Genomic DNA, 17,365 nt, shown 5'->3' on the forward strand with positions numbered 1-17,365 from the left:
AAACACTGAACTCATCTTCAGTGATGAGTAATAAAACCACATGAAAACTGTGGTGGAAAAGATACCACTTGGGAATCGAATCCTTAGGTGCTGTAGACCCCCATGCTGTAGAGCTTCCGTCTGCCACATGGGGCTGTAAATGTTGGAAGTGTGATCTGAGGTTGAGGTATGCTGTAAATAAAAAGTGCATGCTTCCAAAAGCATTGTATGAAAAATGAAAAACATTTCACAGAGACTTTTAACGTTGAGCATATGTTAAATTATGTTTTCAACACACTAACAAAATTGATTTCATTTTGGCTTTACATTTCTTGTACATACTATAAGATATAATATTATATATGTGGCTTATATTTCTATTGGACATCACAGAAAATGTCAAAATAAGAGTAGAATGAATTCCTCCTGAGCATTGAAGTCCGGTTTTTACCAGCAAACAGTGAAAAGATAAAGACACTGTATGCATTCGCATCTCTTAGAAGACTCTAACTTTGCATTTGGAGGTTATACCTTGTTTGAATTTATTTTATTCAATTATAATATTTTTTAATTCTTTGAATGTTTTATGCACTGCATTTTGATCATATTTACCCCTCCTCCAGTTCCTTCACAATGCACCCTCCATCTCCCTGGGTCTCCAAACTATGTACCTAAGACAATATCAACAGACTTCTTCAATTTGAAGGTCATGCATTTCTATGTGAACACGAAGCAATTGTTTTACATTTTGGCTGACTAAGACTGTTGTTTTGGAAATGCAAGCTTCAAATCACATATGATAAAGGTACCCAGGACTCCTATGCTCTGTAAATGCCAAACCATAAAACATAATACTGGGTAGGTGTGCACGAGGGGCTCCACAGAACTGAAATCTTGAATGGAATCCGATTGTAAAGTAAATCTGTGTAGCTCTTCAGTTGTGTAGAGGAGGAATGGAAGCCTTACCCCTAACATCTGCTCCTTCTCAGAGCCTCATTCCCAACATCTGCCACTTCCAGCCTTACACAATCTCCTTACATGTATAAAATCTCTTCTTCTTTTTTCATACAAATTCCCAGTTCCCAGTTAGTCTTCACAACAGATCCACATGCAGATTGTAGAGAACCATACTCTTGCCATGGTAAGGGACATATGGAGAGGTAATTGATTTATCTAAAGCCAGATAGAAAGTGGGCTTTGGTCTCCAGCTAAATTTTCCTGTCTACCAATTCTTGATGCCATTTCCCATCTTGGACCTATAAATCTTGTGGTTTTGATAGAACAGCATGGGAGCAGGCTCTGGTGTGCTCTGTGCATGTGGGAGTTTGCTGAGGCTGGAGGAGTCTATGTGGGCTGTCCTGCCGTCACTGGCCTACTGCTTTCTCACCAGCTATCTGGCTGCCTCTTGAAGGGGCTTTTCAATTTCAAGGCCTGCAACCTAACCTTCCTGAGCTTTGGTGCTGTCTTCTGTAAAATGGAAACTGAACGCTACCTGGTGAAGGCTCGCTTCATTTCATTATCGATTACCTGGTATTTAAAGAGGCATCTTATTAGTTAGCTAATAGTCATCGATTGGGCAATACGAGTGGGATTGATTCTTCCAAAATCTGCCAAAGCTATGCAAATCTGATTCCAAAATATAAATCCACAAAAAGCTACACTTTCTTTTCTGTGGTTTAGGTGCAGATTGTATATTACTACATCAGTGAAATGTTAGTCAATAAAAACATAACTTAGGCCTGTCCCTGCAGTATATCATAAGAAAGACTAGAGGTAAAGAAATCCAAACAGTGTGATGGCCTTAGACTGGCATAGCTAATCAGTGAAAAGACAAGGTCTGCTTTTCACTCAGCACCATGTTAGTCTGTGTTGCTGGTAAGCAGCTGTTGTAATTTCCACGTCTCCCATAGTCACTTTGAACACTTGATCCTTCCATGGTACAACTGTTTAGAAGGGTGTAAACTTTAGGCAGAAGTGAGTCACGGAAGAGGCAGGGACTCTTGTGTTTATTTAGCCTAGTCCAGCTTCCTGTTCCTTTCCCTGCTTTTCTGAGTTTGGATGCCATGTGACCAAATGGCTTCCTGCTCTTACCCGAATGCTTTCCCGGCTTGCTGCCCTGTCTTCATCACCTTGATGGACTATATACTGCAGGAAATGTAAGCCAAAACAAGCACCTTCTCTCTTAAATTGCTTTATCAGAGTATTTTATCACAGCAACAGGAAAGGGAACCAAGAGAGAAGTCTATGAACAGGTTTTTAGGAGCACATTGCAAACTGATTCCAGCCCGAGTCATAATATGCCATAATATGCCTGTCGGGCCAGCCTGTAGATTCCTCAAGCCTCAGCCAACTTCCACAAGCCTTCCAGGCTGCTCTGGAGCTGTTCTATCAAAGATGCAAGGTTTAAAGGGGCCCAAAGAAAGGATAATTGCCAGGGCCAGTCCCAGTGGGGGTCTTCTTTCTCTTGTAGGTTCTTCTGGAGGCAGTGGAGGGGAAAGAGCGTTGGCAGAGGGTAAGGCTTTGTCTTACGAGGTAGTTAGGGTTGCTGTATAATAATAAGTTTACTTATCTAAGTCTAAGTTACTATGCTACTGTAGCTGTTTTACTTATCTATGCAAGTCACTGTGCTCTGCTACTGTAGCTGACCTGCCTTCTGTGTTCCTCTGAGGCCAGAAACTGCAGTCTCTGGCATTTAGCACCTCATTCTAAAACAGCAGGAGATAAAGTAGAGGATTAATTGCTAGAGCCTTTTCCCTTTTGTCCCTATGCCTCTTGCCTGTCAGGCAAGGGGGAAGTTTGGAGCAATAAACTTTTTTTTTTTATTAACTTGAGTATTTCTTATATACATTTCGAGTGTTATTCCCTTTCCCCGGTTTCCGGGCAAACATCCCCCTCTCCCCTCCCCTTCTTTATGGGTGTTCCCCTCCCCATCCACCCCCCATTACCACTCTCCCCCCAACAATCTAGTTCACTGGGGGTTCAGTCTTAGCAGGACCAAGGGCTTCCCCTTCCACTGGTGCTCTTACTAGGATATTCATTGCTACCTATGAGGTCAGAGTCCAGGGTCAGTCCATGTATAGTCTTTAGGTAGTGGCTTAGTCCCTGGAAGCTCTGGTTGCTTGGCATTGTTGTACATATGGGGTCTCGAGCCCCTTCAAGCTCTTCCAGTTCTTTCTCTGATTCCTTCAACGGGGTCCTATTCTCAGTTCAGTGGTTTGCTGTTGGCATTCGCCTCTGTATTTGCTGTATTCTGGCTGCAATAAACTTCTATTGAACCAAGAGAAGTGAATAGGGCTTGCAGAAGGAAAAACTTTTACATAGCCAAATATGCATAAACATATATACTTTCACACACGGGTTCAATAAATGCACATTTATACATTTCCAGTGAAGTTCAGTTGGGCCCAGCTTACATGCATTCTCACCATTACATTCTTACACACACACATGAATACATTCTCACAATCACATACTTACACACACATCCATACTTACATATGCATATGGAGCAAAAGACCAAGCACTGGTGCAGAAAGAACTCACTCATTCTGGATGAAGGATGAGCTCCAATCTTTATTACATAGAGAAAGAAATAGTTTCTACCCTTTTAATGGTAAGTGAATTAAACCCAAGTTTGTAAGAGAAAAGGCTCGTTCTTTTAATAAGACAAAGCCTGCATTACTATTGAGAAATGTTTTTTTATGATGTTCTTGATAGTCATAAATTACTCAGCCCAGCAATGTGCTCAAATTATATCACATGGTTTCTAGCCTGAAATTTTAAAATTTCAAGAAACTGGAGATCCCCGAGGCTACTATCCATCACAAGATGATAAGAAATGCCTGTCTTTGATCATAGAATTTCTCCCTTGAAACATAACCTTTCAAAATGAGTTTTTCCATCTCTTCTGAAGTTTGCCTGACATATCTAAAAAATTTCCTGAGTGGATTTCAATGATTTGATGCAACTGGTTTTCTTGAGAAGTTATTAAGCAATGCAATAACGTGTAATAAGTGAAAGTAGCAAAATCAGTCATCTGATTTGAACTTTTTCTTAGCATATATTAGTGACTCAGAGTGATGGGTTTCTTTACAACATTTCCGTGCATTGGTATGGTGTATTTGAAACATAGTCACTCTCCTGTCACTGTCTCTTGCCTCTCCCCGTTCTCCCATCACCTTGGTCTTTTCGACCAGTCATGTTTCTACTTCCATATCTTGTCAAAGTCAGTAATTTCTGCAGGAGTAAAAGTAGCACGTATATGCACATGACTATGACACTAAAGGATGTGTATGATAAAATGCATGACTGACTGACAAGTGTGCTTAACAGGAAAGGTGCTGAGTGGGTGGTTTTTGTTGGCAGGGAGAACAACAGTTCCATTTTCTTTAATGTTCCTGGAAACCTAGGGTACCATTCCTCACATGTTGACATCAACTGAGTTCCTATCTGCCACTTGTTGCAATCCAAGTATATTACACTCTCCCTAATTACTATAAAATCTAAGCAGCCTCATCCTTATTTAAGGAGGTGGGGGGTCATTCCTGATGATGAGGTAAACTCAGGAACAGAGAACTCCAGACACTGGCTTGAGATCCTGTGACTATTGAACCAGAACTTGATTTCATGCCTTGAGGAGGGCATTGCTCCCACAATTCTTCATACATCTCTTCTTGGACATATTATCACTATCTCCACAATGATTCTACAGAAATGACCTATCAGGGTGAATGGCTGTGTATAAACTATTTGAAGTTACTGTAAACAAAGCACACAGTTCAGAATTAGCCATACTGTGTAGAATTCTCCCACTCCAAGAAACACTGGAACTTACTGACCGGGAACTGAGGAATCCTGGTGGTCCCCACTGTCGTTTCACTTTTGACCCCACTATTATTTCACAAGACTTATCTCAGGTTACATGGGCTGCCAAACACACATTAATTATGCTGAATAGTGCTGATAAAATGAGAGCATACAAAAGTGCCCTCCCTCCCAACAGTCTGTGTCCCCACTTACACAATCAGTCACTATTCTAAGTAATTATGAAAGGAATTTTCTGATGAATTTAAGGAACTAATCACCGGAACTTAATATGGGAAGATTATCCTAAATAATCTAGGTGGCTCAAAGTCCTTCAGAACAAAATAGGAAGAGGAGGGGGAAGGGTTCCAAGCATGAGGAGCCTTAATATTCTTCTGCTGTTGCTGAGAAGGGGGGACTTGGGTGTAGGACTGAGTAGAAGGCCTGGAAATCTAGGCAGTGACAGCTGACAGGGAGCAGGCAGATCAACCTTATGCCAACAACCTGAATGATACTGAAAACCGATTCTTCCCAAAGACTCCAGTAAAAACACCTTTCTACTATCTCTTAGATTTGAGTCCTCTGAGATCCATTTTTGACTTTACCCAATGAAACTATGGGTTAATAAAGAGGCCTTCTTTAATGTCAGGTTTGTGCGCATTTGTTTTGGTAGCATTAGGCAGAAAAATAATACAGCAGGGTAGGTGGTTGAGCAAGGAGATGGTTCAGTGACTTGACTTCTGAATCCCCAGCATCCAGATAATAGGCAGCACAGTAGCAGAGAGTGCTGGAACCCTAGTGCTGGACCTACAGAAACTGGTGGATTCCCAGAGCTGTCCAACAGCCTGGCTGGATAGGTGAGGTCCAGCCTCAATATGAGATCCTGCCTCAAAAAATAAAGCATGATAGAGGAAGACACATAGACAGGCACACACACACACACACACACACACACACACACACACACACACACACACACACACTTTTCTCAAAATTCTCTATTCCTTTAAACATATTCTCAGTCATCAGTAAAAGAAAATTTCTATTTATTAATAAGTTAGTAGGAATTATTTTGTTGCTAGTAGATTTTGATACAGACTTGTGTTGTCCAGGTTAGTCTTAAACTGGTCTCACATATTTTACTGCAGTCTGAAGTTACAGGCCTGTGTCACTGTGCCTGGCTTACAGCTGTTAACATTTTTCAAATGCCTCTAATTTCTGAAACCTTCACAATTTGATGATTTATTCACAAAGATGACTTTTAATTTCAGAATATCTTCTTATAGCAAGGTAGCTAATTTTCATGCAATGTCTAGAAAATGGGCAGCTAATCAAATAAAAATCTTCCCTTTTACTGGAGTGAAAAAAGTCTGACCCAGCAAGACTCATAGATGATAGGAATAATCACGGTCAACATCCTAGTTGAGTCCCTGACTGATGAAGGCTGATTTCATTTTCAAACAAGGGCAGGACAGTCATCAATCTTACAGCAGGAATAAGGACACAAACTTGGTGCATGGTTGCTCCTCAGGGGAAAATGTCAGTGCCTCCTCAGAAATCACACATCATCAGTGCAAAGTGTATTGAATTTCAAAGTCCTGCTTATTTACAGGGGACTCTCTACTCAGACATCATAAAGCAAGGTGCATTTCATCTCAGTTAAACTTTGAATTCAGCTAGTGCAGAATCTGTTATTACTGGACAGCCAGCTCTGATACACTGCTCATGTTTACCTTGTTTCGGGATTTTAGATCTTTGGATATTTTTCCACTGATGAAGATCCTCTTGCTTCGCAGATGGATGAAGAAAATATGGTTTTTCTTGTGTCTAGGAAACAGCGAATTGTGATTTCAGGTGACATACATTTTTCCCCAAATATGTATGGATTTTAATATCTTTCTCAAAACTGGGCATTGGGAACGTAGTATTTCTAAATAGTCACCCTACAGGTCCTCACTCAGTTCCCCACAAGAGAAAAAAATAGTGTGGGGAGAAACTACCTGCAATTGAAACCCTAAAGCACGTTCTTGCTATGAAAGATACTACAGAATGTGATTTAGAAAAGAAGCTTGTGAAAGGTTCAGGCTTCAAGCAAAATCTCTCTATGATGACATCTTACTAGTACATGTCCAGTGATACCAGGAGGAACTTTGTGTCTTTACAATATTCTTGAAGTGTCCCCAAGTAAAGCGCCTCCCAAGCTCCTACCCTTGATTCTTCTAAAGACACTATCTCCACACTGAGTTTGAGCCAGCCATAGACAGGTATTAGCTCAATTCAGGTCCTTTCCAGTTTCCAAGTGTCCTTTGTTTTTTTTCATATCTGACCCTGGGATTTGGGTATTCTCAACCTCTCCACTGTTGACACTTAGGGTTTTTGTCATTGTTCACTCCAAGGTAGGAAAATGTTAGGAAGTATCTTAGGGTTTTATTGCTGTGAAGAGACACTATGACTAAGGCAACTCTTACACAGGCAAATATTTAATTGAGGCTGGCTTACAGTTTTAGAGGTTCAGTCCATTACATCATGGTGGGAATCATGATAGCATGCAGGCAGACATGGTGATGGAGAAGGAGCTGAGAGCTCTACACCTTGATATGAAGGCAGCAGAAAGGATCTGTTTTACACAGGCAGCCAACAGGAGGGTCTCTTCCACACTGGAAGGGGGCTTGAGCAGAAGGGACCTCAAAGACTGCCTATACAGGACACACTTCCTCCACCAAGGCCACAGCTCCTAATAGTGCCATATTCCATGGGTCAAGCATATTCAAACCACCACAGGAAGAGAAGAGGTGAAGCCTAGAGCCGTTGCCTGTCTTTCAGCCTTTCATTCCATGTTCTGAGATGAAGTCAATGCTCTAGGTTGAGTCTGGTTGTTGGAGCTTGGTTCTAATTTTTTTGATTAAATCGGGAATCTGTGTGTTCAAACACTAAAGGTCCTTATCCCAAATTGGTTTTTGATGGATCAATAAAGATACCAGCAGTCAATGGCTGGGCAAAGAGAGGCAGGACAGGACCCTTAGAGTTCTGATGGCTAGGATGCAGGGGGGGGGGGGCGGGGATTGCCATAAGGGTGAACATAGGAACAGCAGGAGATAAAGCCAACCAGCCATGTGAGATTTCAGGTAAGTGGCCACTGGCCACCTCCCCAGTTGGGCCTAGGGTAGCCAGCAGAGGATTAGAAGTACCCAACCATTGCACTAGATGGCATATTAAAAATAAGCTTGTGTGTGTGTGTGTGTGTGTGTGTGTGTGTGTGTGTGTGTGTGTGTTTTATTTGCAATCCAAAGATTGATCTGGTGGCTGGAAGCACGACCAGCCAGGAACACAACATGGTGTAGCTAAAATTCACTGCTACATCTGGCATCCTTTAAAACTGCATTTCAGGGCGAGGGTGTACAGCAGTACCTACAGTGTGCATAGGATACCTGAGTGCTAGGGACACGACGGTGAACGACAGACACAGGATATCTATTTTTTCACTTAGAAAAGCCTGGTAATTGGAATACTGACTCTGTTCCTTTCCTTTCAGTGTTTACAATGGCAAAAATTATACCTGCTTGGGAACAGACTATAGTCCCAGACCCCAGGAGATCCAGCCGAGAGGAATGGCAAGAGTTTATGGCTAGCCTGGGTTACACACAAAGCTAAAACCCAAACAAACAAGAGTTAACTCATACTGACTGAGAAGCAGTGTGTGTACACTGCTTTGTCCTTAGCCATTGGGTAGGCACATGAGCATCAAAGTGTCTAGTGTTATTCCCCCAAATGCACAGAATGTTGTAGGAAGCTTTAAGAAAGCATTAAGGCAGTTTTGTTCTTTTACAACAGAGAGCCTCGGATAATGTTAGGACTTTAGTCTGTGCAGACCATGACAGTGACACTTCAAAGCAAAGGCCATTAAGAGATGAGGAAACTCTCAAAATAGAAAGGTTCCAAATGGTGTTTAGAAATCCACTCTCTGTGAAATGTGTCCATAGTGCTGTGTATATGCTGGGAGGGGTGGGGGTAGTGGGGATGTTGGGTGTGGTGCCAGAGTTCTTTGAGAATTCATAGCCCATGTTCAGTTGAGACACTCTATATTCATATTATGTCTCCAAGGATAATTAAAAGCCAAGCAGCACTGTGTGTGTTTTGGTTTTGTTGTTTTGTTTGTTCATTGCTTTGATTTGTTTTTGTTTTTTTTTAGGGGGGGGCTTTATTTAATTTTAAGTAACTCAGGGATTGTAGTGAAATGCTGGCTGTTTTCTTTTTCTTGTTTTACACCCATAACAAATGAATTTTTGGACCTCTGGCAGCTGACACTAATCATGCTTTTGACAGGCAGTAGACGACGAGATGTGATCAAATGCATTGTGAAGGTCCCACAGCTGGATTTATTGATAACAGCATCTCAGAAAGGATTAATAACAGTCTTCAACAGCCAGGTGACTTGGAATCTTGGTCCCTCTCCCCTTCACTTTCTTCACCCCTTTTCTTCCTGTGTTTCGTTTTATCTATGCATTTATCCCGATGCTTCAGCAAACACAAAAACAAGGCACCCATGTGACTCGAGGAATACAATAGTAAGTAGGGAATTGCTGAGCCTTGAGTTTGTCTCAGGTTTGACTGCTGAGAAAGGCTTGGTGGTGTTTCTTGGAGTGTTACTATGACTTACATGGCATCCAGCATGTGAAGGGTTGACTTGGATAATTTCCCAGATCAACCCCTAAACATGGGCTAGCCAAGTAATAGGGAATCCTCTGAGGAGAGTCGGCTTGGAGGAGATGAAATGTCTCAGGTGTTCCAGGCAGTGCTTGGTGCACACTTTTAAGCCCAGTACTTGGCAGAGGAGGATGGATCTCTGTGAGTTTGAGGTCAGCCTGGTCTACACAGTGAGTTCCAGGACAGCCATACCTACAGAGAAACCCTGTCTCAAAACAAACAAACAAAGTCTGAGGTTTAGCACCTGGTTTTCTACGATATTGAATAGGGAACTTCATAAGCCTTGGGTCTTCACACGAAGACAGAGAGACACTATGAGGATCAAATTCAATGATGAAGTAGAAACTCTAATATTTATGAGTAATAAATGTGTTTATTTTTTGGGGGGTGGCTTTCAATACAGTGTTTTTCTTTGTAATACTGGTTACTCTGGAACTCACTGTAGATCAGGCTGGCCTTGAATTCAGAGATCCGTCTGCCTCTGCCTGCCAAGTGTTGGGATTAAAGGTGTGCGCCACCGATGCCTGGCTAGTAATACATTTTTATATAAATGCAAAACATTGCTATGATCAATATTTCTAAATTTATACATCTTGAGCTTCCCCATTTTTTATATGTGGGAGATTTCAACAGATTGTGTGGTGATGTGTCCTACATGACATCTCCATTGTGAAAACAAGAGAGGCACTGTCGCTGGTAAACACACAGAGTAAAGATTCCAAGTTCATTTTTAACTGGAGACAAGGGCAGGCTTTATTCATACAAGAAAAATGTATTTGAAGTAGTCATAATTTTCAAAATCTATGTTAGTCCTTCAATAACACTCAATTCAGAGAGTTTTCCAGAAGATCATACCTAGGGCAATGAGACTGTTAGGCAGGGGCCATCTGGGCACAGCTATTGGGTGTGTGGACAGAGCCTGCTGCATAGCCTGCTATACACACAGCTGAGTATGGTACTTAATGTCTATAGCCCCAGACCCCATCCAGAGCGATAGATTTTTCTTTCCAAAATAGTTAGTTGTGTTGGTTAAACAAGTGAATACAGGGGCTGGAGAGATGGTTCAGGGGTTAAGAGCACTGACTGCTCTTCCAGAGGTCCTAAGTTCAATTCCCAGCAACCACATGGTGGCTCATAACCATCCGTAATGGGACCCAATGCCCTCTTGTGGTGTGTCTGAAGATAGCTACAGTGTACTCACATACATAAAATAAATAAAAATTCTTTTTTTAAAAAAATGGGTGAATATTTCTAATGTGTTTGCCTCACCGGGTGCATCCAGCAAATTCTGGAAATTAATGTGGGAAACAAAGGATCAGGAAACTGACCCCTGTTACACAGAACCCTTCTCTGTCTCCTTCCTTCTCCCCTTAAAGCATTAGCTCCCTTCTCAATACAGACCTTTGTGCCTTCAGGACTCATCCAAGATGAGATAGATCTATAAAACACTGTGAGGAGGGAAATGATGGTCTGCACTGTAAAGTGGTCCTTGATTGTAGGGAAGTGAGGTGGCTCCTCTAGGATGCTTCACACACACCCACAATAAAACAAAGGCACCACAGAGAAGTTTAGAGTTGAGCACATGGAAATTTACAAACACACAGAAACCCACCTCTATTTCTTATCAAATAATATGATGGGATCCTAAAACAGAATGAATGAATGAATGAATGAATGAATGAATGAATGTGGGGGGAGGGAGAAAGGGAGGGAGGAAGGGAGGGAGAGAGAGAGAGAGACAGAGACAGAGACAGAAACAGAAAAGGAAGTAACTTGGAGGGGGGCTTGGATAAGGAGGTGGCATATGTCATACAAGCATGAAGACCAACTCAGTACTTACATGAAAATACCACACATGACTTCCTGTGCCTATAACCACAATACTATGTAGTGGTTGGGGCCCAATAGAGACCGGTAGATTTTGGAGAGTTTACTGGCCAGGCAAGCATAGCTGAAAATAGAGAGTTTCAGGTTCAGAGGGAGACCCTGACTTAAGAAAATAGATGGAGACTGAGAGAACAGAACAGCCGATGTCTTCTTCCTTTGTCATCCACAGGTGTGTGCACGTGTACCCGCACCCACATGCTTGCACACACTTGCATATATCAGACATACACATTCTTCCTCTCCCCCTGACACATACACACACACACACACACACACACACACACACACACACACACAATGGGACTGGAGAGAAAAGATTGTTTTAAAATTATGTTAAGCTTTGATACATTAGAAAAAATATTATTTTAAATGTTACATTCCTTAAGCATGGGTGAGTCATTATGGGAGAAAAATCCCCTGAATCACTGTGTTGTTCCCAGAGATCACTTTTTCAAAACAGTCATTAATAACTCGAGATATCTTTTAATAGATAAACACATAATTACCTTATCTGAGAAAGAATGAATAAAACTACGGAAACTTTTGGTGATAGAGACTGGAAAATTCATGCAAAAGCTAAGGCATTAAAGACACTAAAAATCAGTAAGGATGAGAAAGAAGAGAACTTAAATTGTTCCCATTAAGTTGGATGTAGGGGACTATCTTAGTTTCTTTTCCTGCTACTGTAACAAATTTGGGACAAAAGCAACTTAAGAAAAGCGGGGCTTATTCTGCCTCACAATTTAAGCTACAACCCAGGACAGAGACGTCAGTGCAGCAGATCCTGGAAGCAGCTGGAAACACAGTACCAGCTGTCAAAGGAGAACAATGAATGTTGCCGGTCATTTGCTTTTGCAATCTTATGTATCCAGGATCCCTGCCCAGGGACTAGTCCTGCCCTGGGAGTGGTTAAGATGGGTCTTCCCAACCAACCCAATCAAGACAATCCCTCATAGACATTCTCCAAGAAGGCAAACCTTAATCTCTATCCGTGCTTTTCAACCTGGGGTCCGAGCAACCCTTTTATAAGGGCTCCATATCCACTCTCCTGCATGTCAGATATTTACATTACAATTCATAACAGTAGCATAGTTACAGCTATGAAGTAGCAATGAAAATAATTTTATGATGGGGGAGGGGCACCACAACATAAGAAACTGTAGTAAAAAGTCACAGCATCAGGAAGGTTGGGAACCGCCCAGGTCTAGTTCATTTATCTCAGTTGCACCCACCTAGGAAATTCTGCAGGTTAAAGATGCTAACCGCCACAGGAAATAAGAGAGGAAACATGGTGCTCTATCCTGCTCTTAAACATCTTCCTTAAAACACTAGTTTTATTTTCCTTTCCTATCCAGAAATAAGAACCTGAGTGTAGAGCCTCTGGGCACTCTTTCTGATGAAAGACAGTTGTAGCATCCATGAAAAACTATCCCTGAGCCCTCCCTGCCCTACATGGTTCATATATCCACCCTGTTCTGTGTTGCTGTAAAATTAAAATAAATGCTGTCTTTTACCCCGCACTAGATCTGACACCACAACGCCCCAAGATATCAGATAGATAGCTTCATCTCAGCCAGCAAAGCCTCTCACCCACTTTGCTCTATCCTGTATCACACTGCCAATGGCTACTCTCTGAGCCTGGCAACATTCTCTCTACCCACCTAGTTCCCAAGGCAGGTTGCCACCATGCCAGACATACACAATCCAATTCCGTGGCAGACTGGTGTTCTAGCCACCACACACTCTCTTGAACTTAAATTGCCACACGAAAGAACACACAAGACAATAACCTCTGATCCAATTGATAATATATAATTTGCTCCTCTAGACATACAAAGCCCTGTTACAATCCACCCCTTGAGAATATTCATAACAACCTATAAATGTCCAGAGAAGAATCTTAGCATCTGCCTGCATGTTCTCTCTGCTGCTTTTCTCTTCTCTTGTTCCAGTCTCCTCCCCTCTCTTAAAACTTTTCTCCCACCCATCCTTCCTTCTCATCCAAAGACAGGCCTCATTCTAGCTTGTACCTGCTTTCACCTGCCTAATGATATCATCCTCCAGTTCTGTGTAGTGCATCCCTTACCCCACTCTCCTCCTTGCTATATTAGTTCGAATTTCTAACAAATGGTTCTCCAAATGGCTGGGGGAAAATGAGGCATTGCACATGGAAACAACAATGATGACAAAATAATAATAATAATAATAATAATAATAATAATAATAATATCAAGAGGTCAGTCACCATGGCTAAGCTAAGCACAAGCCACAGAGGTAGAAGTTTTGCTCTCTGCAAACCAAGTTATTCTATTTCACAGAACTAGGTGAATCTGAGACACAAGGAGGAACTCTCTCAGCAGGTAGGATGACGAGTGAGATGAAGCCAGGGGCCTTGTGGGCTACCTTTCTGATTCTTACTGGAGATTCTAACTGGAGTTTATGTTTACCCACAGATGAGGGTTCAGACCAACACCAGTGTTACAGTGAGTACATTAAACGTTTTTAAATATAACTCAGAGTTAGGGTTGGGATGATGGCTCTTCCAGAGGTACTCAAAATCTCCACAAAGTGCTTCCTTGAAGAGGATCTGCTTATGAAGGGTTGGAGAGAGGGTTCAGTGGGTAAAGTGGTCACTACGTGAGTATAAGATCTTAAGTCTGAACCCCCAAGATCCACGTAAAGCTGGACCCTGTAGTTATGTCTGTTATCCCCATGCTTCTATGTGGATAAGGTGGGAATGGGAATGGGAGAAATCCAGGAGGCTCGCAACTCAGTGAGGATGCTAGATGCAGCATCAGAGAGAGACTCTCTCCAACAGAAAGGAAGGTAAGGACTGACACTTGGGGTTGGTCATCCTGTGACCTCCACACGCACATCACCGTACAAAACCCACACACGAACTCATGAATGCACACCCTACACAAAGGTTTTTAAATCTTGTTTTTCATGATCTTTAACAATTGTAAATTTATACGTGTTGACTAGGCTCTGAAACCAAGCCTTGAATAATAACGAAGGCCCACACGTTACTTCCCGGAGTTCAGCTATCTGCAGAGGATTGCTGGGAAACTAGCTATTTCTTGGAATTTTAGTTAAAAGCTTCCGCGTTTTAATTAAACGATGTTTTGACAACATTGACACCCCACATTACGAGAACAACATGGAAATCATTTGAGAACATTTTTTCAGCATGAGAATGCCCTAAAAATTCGAGTACAGTCTTGTAATTCATTTATTGCATGTCCCTGGTATGGGTAGTAGTAACGTTGCATCAGATGGCAATCTGCAAGGTCTTGCTTTCTGATCCACACCCTACCTTGAGGATTTATGAGAGGTGGGGATGCTGGAGGCTTGGGTTTTTTGTTTTATGCCTATTTGCACACACCCGGTGAGCACACTAAACTACAGCAGAAAACACATCGCCTGGTAGGGGAGCCGAGGTTCTTATGAAACCTCTCAGCCTCCATTTCTGTAACAGACTAACCCATTAGGACTCCTGATGGTTTAGTAGAAAGTTCAAGCCGCGTAGAAGTTTCTGGCGTTCCAGGCAATCCAGGGTGCTGTTTCTGCTTAGTCTCAGCTGACCCTGAATCTGATGCTGTTAGAACTTCCTGACTTGAGACTTGACCCAAGAAAGACTAAGGGGCCTCAGCTTGTGATCAGATAGATCACTGAGCACTACGGGAGCTCTTCTAGATGAAAATGTTAGCAGGTGGCAGGGCTGGAGCACAGGCTGAATCACAGCCCTGAGTCTCGTTGCTCCTGTAAATAAAAGGTCTTACTGAACCATGCAAGAGTTGACTGCTCGCCCAGCTCCCTTCCTCTTCTAAGAAGCAATTCCCAACTAGTTGAATCAGGCTCCAGCTAATGGATACTAAGAAACAAGGTGGATTGGAGAAACTTTCTTTCTGTATGCCGCTCTGAGGGGATTCACTGTAGACTGCTGCCGGATGTAACTTGTAATGTTAATAACCTACATCCTGCTATCTAATACCTTGAAGTAGCATAGGAAAATGTGATTCCCAATCCCCCAGGCCTCTCTGTCTTGTGGCACTAGAGAGTACACCTAGGGCCTGGCGCATGCGAGACAAGGGCTCCACCACTTGAGTGTCGTCCTTAGCCTCATCCCCTCCAACGCTCTGCTCTTCTATCAGGATACCTCCTGGATTACCGGCTGCGATTACCTCGGCCAGCTAAAGCGAATCGTGGCCACCACAGAGAGGACCATTATTGTCTGGGATTATAAAGCTCAAGGGAGCAGCCAGGTACTGTGCCAAAAGAAACAGTAGCAAACAACGAGAAGGGCGCATGCTTGAGTCCAGCGAGAAGAGCGCATGCTCGATACCTGTAAGGCTATGACCCAGGCCACTGTGTCTTGAGTATCTGGTATGACGTGAGAGACGTTACTGAGAACCACTACGATGGAGTTCAGCATCAGTATCCCGATCTGTTTTATTTCAGAATTTCATTCAGGTCTCATTTTTGTCATTTTTTTTTTTTTAGAGTAAAGGGGTAATTCTTTTGGTTTCTGTTGTTGCTGTTGGGTTTTAGCTTGGTTTTCTGAGATTGGGTGGCAGGGGGTGGTCTTTCCACACTGCTCAGTTTAGTGTTTACCGGTACGGATGGCTCCAGGGATCCTCCTGCCACCAAATCAAAGTCCTTTGTTTTTTATCTCCTTCTACAAATGCTAGTATTATCTTTCTGTTTATCCCTGTTATCAAATCCAAAGCCTCTCTCGCCAGCCCCGCATCCTTAGGCGAGCATACTTTATAAAGTCCCACGGGGCTGTAGCTACTCAGAAACCATCACTTTTCTCAGAACCGTAAAGCCCACACCCTGGACTTTGTCAACACTTGTGCAGGCTCTTCAGTCTGCACACTTGATTTTTAACTCAGAGGAAGTTCTTTATCTCTAGGGGATTCCCTTCTCTCCCCATCTTGCCACACCATAGATGGGCTATCTGAACACAGCAGTCCCCTGCCCGCTGCTAGCTTCCTGGGGTAGCCCTCAATTTAGAAAGATGTCTCTGCCCTTCCTGCTGTACGCAATGGCTGAGCACTGCTAGGGAGATAGAAGCCATAGGGTATCACCATGTAATGCAATGTCTGAGCACTGCTAGGGAGATAGAAGCCATAGGGTATCACCACGTAACGGGACCTGCAAGCCCAGCAGAGCGGCTGAGCTAATCTTCAGTCTGAGCCTCCTGCTAACCTCCTTCCTGCCCTTGTTGGCTTGACCTTACATTCCACACAGCATTCCACCATTTTCCTATTCTCCTCGGGTCCATCCCCCTCTTCCTAAATCCTTCCTCTTCTCACTTCCCCTCCCTTTTCTCCTCTCTGTTCTCCCCCTCTCTTGTTTCCTCCCCCCTCTCTTTCTCTGTGAACGTTCTTGTATCTGACACCCCAGCTCCCTTTTGACAAGACAAGGCTCATGGTCTTTTCCCTCTCTGCCCTTCTCAGTATTAATTTTCTAATCTGGAACTACTTCCCCCCTTTGACATTAATCTTTACCTTTCTTTCCGTCAGTTTCCTCCCCCACCCTACTCCACTTCACCTTTGCCCACATAACCTAAAGTGGCCACTGTCCACGCACGGCACTGTGCTCCATCTTGCTTCCTGTCTTCCCTTCTTGCAGGGTCGCTTTCCACAGAGCGGGAAACTTTGGCCGACTCATCCTGTACAGTCACGCCTGGGACAATCTTTGCACTTCGTTAGTGGTCACTGCACATTAGCCCATGGATCAATGGGCCTCTAAATAAGTCACTTCTTACTCATCTTACGGAGAATAAATCACAGAAATTTTAGTCTACGCTTCTTCTCTCTTAAGACACTGAGTTCTGGAAAAGCAATACCAGCTGTCTATCTTAGTGAACCCTCTAACCGTTTAGAGTAAGCTTGCACGGACTTGTCGCATATCCGAGTATTTTTCTCTTGGTAATTCCTTATAAAACTCATGAATAAGACCTGCATAGATGAGACTCCTTGAGTTC

General features: G+C 42.8%; 1 protein-coding gene across 4 annotated transcripts in view; it reads left to right on the forward strand.

Annotated features, from left to right (window-relative positions):
- The window catches only part of Wdr64 (WD repeat domain 64), a 116,956-nt gene that overhangs the window by 13,283 nt on the left and 86,308 nt on the right, over positions 1–17,365 (forward strand). For 3 of the 4 annotated variants that reach the window (XR_015635408.1, XM_087581689.1, NM_001430829.1), the window contains 4 exon segments: positions 6,534–6,636; positions 9,106–9,209; positions 13,827–13,856; positions 15,528–15,638. Coding sequence is in view for 2 of the 4 variants with exons in the window: in XM_087581689.1 (XP_087437815.1) it covers positions 6,534–6,636; positions 9,106–9,209; positions 13,827–13,856; positions 15,528–15,638 (348 nt within the window). In the remaining 2 variants the exon portion in view is untranslated. 4 annotated transcript variants of the gene reach the window in all.

The sequence above is a fragment of the Rattus norvegicus genome, chromosome 13 (assembly GCF_021556685.1).
Source record: "Rattus norvegicus strain SHRSP/BbbUtx chromosome 13, alternate assembly SHRSP_T2T, whole genome shotgun sequence".
Classification (NCBI taxonomy): Eukaryota; Metazoa; Chordata; class Mammalia; order Rodentia; family Muridae; genus Rattus; species Rattus norvegicus.